At 39.6% G+C, this 8952-nt stretch overlaps 1 protein-coding gene across 1 annotated transcript; it reads right to left on the reverse strand.

Annotated features, from left to right (window-relative positions):
• Nucleotides 1-2839: 2839 nt before the first annotated feature.
• LOC141815995 (uncharacterized) lies at nt 2840-3952 on the reverse strand. Its single transcript, XM_074703841.1, has one exon. The coding sequence runs from the start codon at nt 3950-3952 to the stop codon at nt 2840-2842; it is 1113 nt and encodes a 370-aa protein (XP_074559942.1).
• Between the last annotated feature and the right edge of the window lie 5000 nt (nt 3953-8952).

Consider the following 8952-nt stretch of genomic DNA (forward strand, 5'->3'; position numbering starts at 1 on the left):
TCGGTCGAGCAACTCCAAACGCGTAGATGTCGCAAACTCGGTTTCCAACCTTTAAACAATTCAAAAGGTGTCTTTTGGACAGCTTTAGTTGGAACTCGATTTAATATGTACGCCGCCGTCTTTAAAGCTTCAGTCCATAAGGACCTAGGAAGTTTAGAGCTAGCAAGCATGATCCTGACCATATCCATTAAAGTTCGATTTCTTCTCTCAGCTACACCATTTTGATCTGGAGAACCAGATAAGGTGTATTGGGCAACAATCCCACAATCTTGAAGAAACTTTGCAAATGGACCGGTAGCTTGCCCACTCTCAGTGTATCTACCATAGTACTCTCCTCCTTTATCATTGTTTCTTTACTTTAGTCTTAAAATTTTTAAAAACATCAAGTGCTTCACTTTTACTGTTTAATAAGTAAAGATACATGTAACGAGAATAATCATTAATAAAGGAGATAAAGTACTTATCACGGTATGATTCTATATCAGGACTACAAATGTCTATATGAATTATTTCTAACAATTAAGAACTCTTTTTGGCATCTTTCTTTGACTTGTTAGTCTGCTTACCTTTAATACGTCTATATAAGTACTAAAGTCGGTCCAATCAAGAGCACTAAGTACTCCATCATGTACCAACATCTTAATTCTATCAATGAAGATATGACACAATCTCCTATGCCACAAATTAGAGAAATTCTCATTAATGACACATCCTTTAACACCAACATGCATAGAGGAATAGTGATTATCATTTTCTAAATTAAGACGAAAAAGATCATCAAACAATGTACCACATCCAATAATTTCAAGTCCATTAGAAATATTGAAAGATGAATTTGAAAAATTAAAGGAATATCCAACAGATACAAGTCTTGAAACTGAAATTAAATTCCTAGCAAAACCAGGAATATAAAATGTCTTTTCCAAATTTAAAATAAAACCACTATCTAAAATAAGTTTGCAAATGTCAATGGCTTCCACATGTGAGGATATTTTGTTTCCGGAATAAATGTAGCACTCACTTCCCACTGATTTTGGTAGGCCTTGCAAGCCCTACAAAGAGTTGGTAACATGGATTGAAGAACCAGAGTCAATCCACCATGTGTCATGAGTAACATCAATCATATTAGATTCATAACAGACAAGAGAGTTGAGTACCTTTCTTTCAAGCCACTGTTTGAACTCGGTGCAATCTTTCCTTAAATGCCCTTTCTTCTTGCAAAAGAAATATTTGAAACTTTTCTGAATGTCCCCTTTGGCAGGAATCTTGCCCTTGTCCTTGGCTTGAAATGTCTTCTTCTTTTTAGGTGTAGTCAAATTTACCTTCGCATCCTCTTCCACAGCAAGTCTACCCTCCTCTTAATGAGACTCAGACTCGTTAACTCCCTTGACTCAGCCATCTCAACTCTAGAGGACACAGATTCTTCGACTCCATTAGCTCAAGCCACCCAACTTCCTCGGCTTGATCCACCTAACTCTAGGCTCCTCGACTCTATTAGCTTAGTTCAAACACATGATGCTTAGTAATTGGAGAGACCTTCAACGATTATCGAATCTGGTCTCCTCACTGCTCTAATATGGAGATGCTCTTTGTGTTACTGTATAAATCCTATAGGAGGTATGTGCGTGAGATATTGCCACACACACACACCCCCTCTTCTTCTTCTTCTTCTTCTTCTTCTTCCATAAGCTTTATTACTTTCATCTTCTTTCAGCCTTTGTGCTACTTGAACATCAGAGTAGCCACGTCGAGTCCCCTCATCGCTCATTCTAACCCTCACCTAGCATTGAAGGCATCTCAGGAACTCTGTTAGCCTTCTTAAGCCTCGACTTCGTATCCTCAGTAGTTGCTTCTTACTGATTCACCTGCCAACCGTCTTAGATATGAACAATATCAATTGTGAACCTTTCTACTCATCAAAACTCCCTTTCTCTACTTGTCATCCATAATTCACGAAGACATTGATCATATAAAAGGATTTAGCAATATGAATTATTGAATATCCAACTTAACTTTTTTTCTTTTTGTTGATAACTCAAGTATTCAGTTCCAACTTGAACCCTTTTTCATCTGATTGTTCTATCTTAATAATTAATACTTCAGGGGTTATTGAGTTGTGAAACTCTTTCATGGAATAACTTGAAGAAAGGGCAGGGGTTTGCCCTAATTAATAACCCTTCATCCACTCAATATTTTTCTAGTTTTTTTCTTTTTTTTTAATAAAAAGTATTGGAAAATAAGTTAATGAATTAAAGAGTGAGGAATTGAAGTATATAGGATGAAACCATCGAATGGAGATGATGGAGCAGTCTGAAAGTGGACGTAGAGGCCAAAAGCTGAGGCATCATGTGGTAAAAGCCAAAAGCTTGAAATGAAGAGCTTTTGCCCATAACAAGAAGAGGTGGAATTTAAAGAGCAATTCCAGTGGATCATCATCATACTATTTCATTTCAACAAAGCCAACTGCATGCTCACTGTCAGCTTTGCTTTCCTTGCTAGCTTACATGACTAAGTAATTATATAAGCTCAAGCTATAGCTAGAGAATAATTAATTAAAATTTCAATTTGTTTTTCTTTTATAAATAAAAACTGTCAATTCTAAAATATATCAACCAGCTGAATGCATAAATATATAATATAACAGACTTTAATTAACTTAATTATGAAAAATTAAATTAGAGGCGAGAAATGAATTAATCGAACTCCACAAAAAACAAAAATTGGAATCAAATGAACACGAAATGCATGGTCCATACGATTGCATGCCGCAAATTAATTAATAGACAGGGAAGAAATTAAATGATACTACTACGTGCGATCGCAGTATGTACGTACTCGTTCACTGGCTCTGGTGGGTCGCCGCCGGCGAGGGGGCGTTCGTCGTCGGTGACCGGTAGGCGTTGAGCGCTGCCAGGATACCCATGTGTCCCTCCCCGTGTTGCGGAGCAGCTGCCGGCAGCACCGCCATGGGGGCGGCGGGCGGCTGGGGGAAGTTCATGAAGTACTGAAGCCCACCAGGGAGCGCTCCTCTGAAGATGGCCGCAGTGGCGCTGGAGGAGGCGGCGGCGGCGGCGTTTGGGAATGCCCAAGTTGTTGGTGATTGATCAGCATTAGTGCTGCTAGTGGTAATGATGGAGGGTTGTTGGTTGTTAGGGTTTGTCACGGCCATCCACACTCTTCCAGGTTGTGCCATGGCTTGATTATTCTGTGGTGGTTGGTGGTGGTGGTGGTGGCGGTGGCGCACCAACTCTTCTTCCCACCTCCTCTTCCTGGCGTTGGCGAGGTCGGCGGTGTCGGAGCTCACCGGTGCTGCGGATTCGATAAAAGCGCTGGAAGTACCGAAGCTGAGAAGCAGGGGAGGAACAGAGGAGGAGGAAGACGCCGTCGTCGTCCCTGAGAAGTCCCACTCGCTGCGGAAACGGAGGGGGTATCCGGATAGAGGCGCCGCGGCGGAGGAGTAGGAATTGGGGGCGGAGAGGGAGGAGGACCCGGAGCTGCGGAGGGAGATGTTGAGAGAGGTGAAATTGGAGGGGATAGTACCGGTTCCAGTGGCAGCGATCACCGCCGGCTCCGCCTGCTGAAGGAGCCACTCGATGGTCTCGCCGTCGGACTTGTGGCCGAGCTCGCGGGTGAGCTGGAAGACGCGGGCGGCGCAGAGCGCCGGCATGCGGATGCGCCGCCCTCGGCCGTCCACCTTAGTGTGGCGGTCCTTAGTGGAGCTCCGCTTCGTGGGCGGCTTGCTCCGAGAGGCCTCCGCCAGCGGAGCATTATCTGCGGCGCTGTTGCTGCTCTCGTCGCGGCCGACGGCGGCGCAGATGGAGAGCGGGGACGGGAACGAGGACGCTGCAGAGGTGGAGCAGGAGTCGACGACGTCGACGACCTCCTTCTTCTCGAGGAACTGGAGCTGGAGAGGCCGGAAGTTGGGCCGCCGGGGCGGCTCGCCGGAATCCATGAGCTCGATGTTGAGTTCGCCGCGCCGCGGCACGTAGCAGGAGTGGAATATAAATGACGATGAACAAAATAAGAAAAATACACCTCGTAAATAATTAAAATATATGAAAGAAAAAAATAAAATTTTTTATCTCATTTTTAAAATTAGGTCTTTACTTTTAAAATTATTAATAAATGTCGTATTAAATAATACATTTTCCTTTTATTTTATTTCTCTTTTTTTTTTAATAATATTAATTCACTGGCAGCCAGTAATGCGACTGGCTCTGTCACTTGGGTCAGAGTCCACGTGTGGTGCTGTTCTTTGTCATTCAATCACCAAAGGACATTCAGAGTGGGGCCCTCTTTCTACCTCCCTTGGCAATTTTTAAATAATAATATTAATAATAAATAAATTAATAGGAGGAAAAATAAAATAAGAAAGAGATAGGTGATGAGGAAGAGGGTCCCATACCCTTCCCTACAATAATCATTCCCCTCCCTTTCTTTTTTTTCCCATTTCTTTTTTCTTTTTTTTTCTTTTCCTTTACCCTTTTCCATTATCATCTAATTTGAGTGCTTAACATTTGAAAAAGGATTCATGATTAACTTGACCAAACAACTTTTAATCCCTAAGTCAATGAGCACTTTGCTTGTAAATAACAAGACATATATATGCTATAGAATGAGATAATGCATTCTAAAATAATGTGAATCTTAATATTATTATCATGTTTTGTTTGAATATGCATTCAATAATTTGAGAGTTTGCTTGTCATAATGATTTTGAAAGATAGGGTTTACAATGACACTCTCTAGATCAACTTTCGATCGAATCGATATAGCTAGATTTACACATAAACAAACCAAATTAGAGGAGACAAGGGCATGTTGTTGAAACATCAAAAGCTTGGCGTTGCGATGGGGCCTACTCGAGCCACATAATCCACTTACCACCTATTAATTAAGCCAACCAAGCCTTAATATTATTGTTTGCATTAATTAATTTATTAATTAATTAGGTTTAAGGTACATATAGTGCTTGCCATCATGCATTATATATATATGATTTATATCTTGACATTAATTAATCATGTTTGTAAGGGTTTGATGAAAAATAATGATTAATTGCTTGTGGCTTTAAAATAAGATAAATTTATTTTTTTAAGGTAGATTTTAAATAATGATGGATTTGTAGAAGACATGGCCCTAAAATTTCATACCTTACTTAAATTAATTCAAATAAAAAAATAAGTAGAAAAAGGGAATAAGGAGATGACACTTGTAATTTAATGAAATTTAGTATTTTTTTAAAAAATAAAAATATATAAGAATAAATTTTATATATTAATGGATATATATAAAGAGGAATTGAGAGAAGCTGTCATGGGCCCCATATTGTCTTGTGGGGATAATAATTTAAGGGTTATTTGATTAAGATTATTTGTCTAACTACAGTAAACTCGATCGACTTCACTAGACGACTCAAGTCAAGTCAATTGAACAAGACTTTTGATCCCTTCTCCCCTCTAATATAATTATTATACCATAGAAAAACTAAGAAAACTAATTACCTTAGCAGCTTCACTAGTGAATTCAGCTCAATAGAACCAAGACTTTAGGTTAGCTACGAATCGACCGGGCCGCGACTGCCTGTCTGCTGATCTAGCTAGCTACTTCTACAAACACTGGTTGCAATGCATGTATCATCATCACTGTGCGTGCTGTGCATTAGGGTTTAGGGAGAAATTAGGGCATGAAAGGTAAGGCAGGTATATGCATGGGAGTGTGGTCACCTTAAAACTAGCCAATACTTGTAGGGTCAGCTTGTCATACAAAGGGTGCCCTACTCTTAACTGGCCAAATTAAAGGCACTAGCTACAGCAGGAGAGCTCTGATCAGTAAAGCAATTAATGATTTGGAGGGGGGTGTCAGAAAGATACAAATGCATGAGAATGTGCAAAGTTAATTATGGTGTGCAATGTATATATATTTGATTTGCATGCATGGAACATCAACACGACACAGTAGTACTACGAGGGGTCCCATATATATCTCTCCATTTGTGTGTGTGTGTGTGTTTTAATTTGCTTCCTAGACTGAGGGAAGGCGCCAAACACACCACGTGGAGTGGACGCGCGCGCTCAGGCAATTAAACCTGAGGGTGAGGCTTGGCTTGGCTTGGCTTGGCTTTCTTGATCATTTCGTGAACTCTCACGTCATTCTCTCAGGTGTACTGTTCCCCTTCAACCTTTTAGGGTTGTATTTATATATGCTCAAGGGGTTTTAATTTGTTGTGTTTACTTACAGTGGTATATATAGTTTTTTTTTGTTTTTTGTATTTAAAGGAAATAATTATGGTTGTACGTACATCTATGAATTATTTTATTTTTTCAAATAAAAAATAAATGCAAGGCCACCACACTTGACAGTCGTGCGAGGCAACCTCACATGAGGGCATGCCGCACTCGATAGTTGCGTGAGGAGGTTAATTGATGCACTTAGTCATTGTACGTGTGAGGTGACCTCGGGTTGTCGCACGGGCCGCCGCATGAGGTCACTTTGCGCAGGGCCATGTGAGACTTTTGGGTGCCTCTAAGGCATAGCTGAGTTGGTTACGACGAACCAGAATTACTGAAGTGGGCAAGAGTCGAACCTCGACAAAGCTGCCTTCCTCTGACGTGGCCAACTACAGTTCTTGATTTACCTTCTCATAGATGATCATAGAGCTGACCGTGTGGAGCCGCTAAAGTGACAGATTCTATTTTTTACTGAAATGTGAAACTTTTGGTCGTGATCGAATGAGTTGGGAGAAATTTAGAGAGAGAAAATTACTTTCTGATTTAGACAGATAAAAAAATAGTCATTTATCATTCATAATGATTAAGTTAAAAAAAATAATAATTCATTCTTTTTTTTAAAGGAAATTATTATGGTAGATCTATGAATTATTTTATTAATAATAAATAAATAAATATAAACCTCAAATCTAAACCCTAAACACTTATTTTTACCTTTGTTTATTTCGAAAGATGGACGGGGAAGGAAAGAAATTTAAAGTGGAGAAAAACTAATAAGAAAAGAAATTTGAAGAAAGGAAGGGAAAGAGAAAAATAATAAAGGAGAGAGAAAATTATTTTTCGTCCGGTGCAGAAGAAAAGAAAATAATTTACTTTTTTTTCACGGAATAAACAGGGAAAAGTTTTCATAAAATTTTTTCTATATTTTTATTTTCATCCTCTCAAGTAAACAGCCCTTTAGCGCTTAGCTAATTGCGGAAATTTGGGTTCCGCCCATATATCGGTGTTGGACCTGGGCTGGACTGCAAAAGCCCAATAAATGCCGTCGACTCTTCAAAGTTTCGCCGTTTGTCCCCCTCTCAAGTCCACTCGATTCCCGGGTGACGGCTTCCGAGCGGCTCGATGCGAGGCAGCATCGCCGGTGGTGCTATGGTCGCTGGGCGCTGGCCATGCGGTTTGGGGCTACAAGAAGAGTGCCGGCGCTTGATGGTGTTCGGGCACGCGATCCATGCTATAAACTATCCGATGGCTCGACTGCGGCTTCATGGAGCTATGTAGAGGTGCATCGATCCGCTCTCTCAGTCTATGACTGATCCGCGTTCTCTTGTTTTCTTTTGGTTTACTCGAAACGTATTCTCTTTGGTGGAAAAGAGGATTTTTTTTTTTCTTTTTTTGCATGTGAATAAGAAGACAGATGTTTCTGTTTCAATTATCCATTATGAACTCGCGTTCTCACTGTCTCTGATTGGAATTAGGTTAGACTATATGAATCTCATCCCTCATTGAGTTCTATGCAATAATGAAGGAGTAATCCTATTCAGATCAACTGACTCGTTTTGCATTAAATTAACTAGACTCTTTTTAGTCATTCTTTAGTTCCTACACTTTTTTTATTCGTGTTGATCAATTTGTCTAATTATAAAACAATTATAATTAATCTATTAATTATATTCAAATCTATTACTTCCCGTTGAACATGTCCATACCTACTCTGTAGTATAGTCAAGGTAAGACAACTACACCGTACTTGCAGACAGTCTGGTATGTGCATATTTTACTTGAAAAACAGTGCTGCAGCCTACTTCACAAAGCTCTTGCAGACAGTCTGGTTGTGTTTACAAACAGAGATTGAGCTGCAGTATAACTAGTTTAAAGACATAGAGCTACATTTCCAATTAATATCCTTGCGCATGGCGTGAAATTGCATCAACATACATCACATTTTTCATTTATATGTTTTCTAATATACTTTTCTTTGGCAATTGCCTTTTTCAATGTGCTCAGATTGTTAACTAGCCCTCTGAGTACCACCATGGACATTCTTTATTTTGTAGAAAGGCTAAGTTTTTGTCAATTATGATTATGTAAATACACTTGAGGTGGCCCTTGCCAACGGTCTGTCTTCAGATTCAGCATATTTATTTTTTCTACTTTGGTAAAGTATATCCTGTAGGTGTTTCAACAATGTGTATTTAACAAATGATCCCGATACCAATCAATGGAGATGGACCTTGTAAAATCTCTATGAATATGTATTCGGAAATTTTATGGACAAATAGTTCGTCTCGATATCAAATTTTTTGCTTGGCTTGTTCTTTGTCCTACAAACTCCTGAGTCCAATGTGTTCTTCGAGCCTCAAGGCATGGATGATGGATCTAACTGCAATATGCATACACTTTGATTCTTTGGTGGAAGGGAATCATATGTAGCCAAGTGTGCATTTTCAATTTCAGGAGTAGATCAGGAACTCATGTGACCCTTCCTTGATATTGATTACAAAAGGTTTGTTCGTGTTGGCATTTGTTCAACTCTGGGAGCATTTCACATTCTTTAAGAATAAAATTCTCAAATTTTCATCATTCAATTGCCCAGGTTAGTTGTTCAATATTGTGATATCAGTGCTAGTTATAATCTTGTCACCTGTAAGTTCTCACATTTTGTCCTCTCTGCTGCTCTATTTCTTGATTTTCAGAAACCATTGCTTTCTCCATAAAATTGAGA

This window comes from Curcuma longa, chromosome 2 (assembly GCF_044706935.1).
Source record: "Curcuma longa cultivar G26 ecotype Majalengka, Jawa Barat chromosome 2, ITB_CL_G26_1.1, whole genome shotgun sequence".
In the NCBI taxonomy this organism is placed as follows: Eukaryota; Viridiplantae; Streptophyta; class Magnoliopsida; order Zingiberales; family Zingiberaceae; genus Curcuma; species Curcuma longa.

Bases quoted from the DNA above. Each gene is read 5' to 3' on its own strand.
- LOC141815995 (XM_074703841.1), bottom strand. From the start codon at position 3,952: ATGGATTCCGGCGAGCCGCCCCGGCGGCCCAACTTCCGGCCTCTCCAG.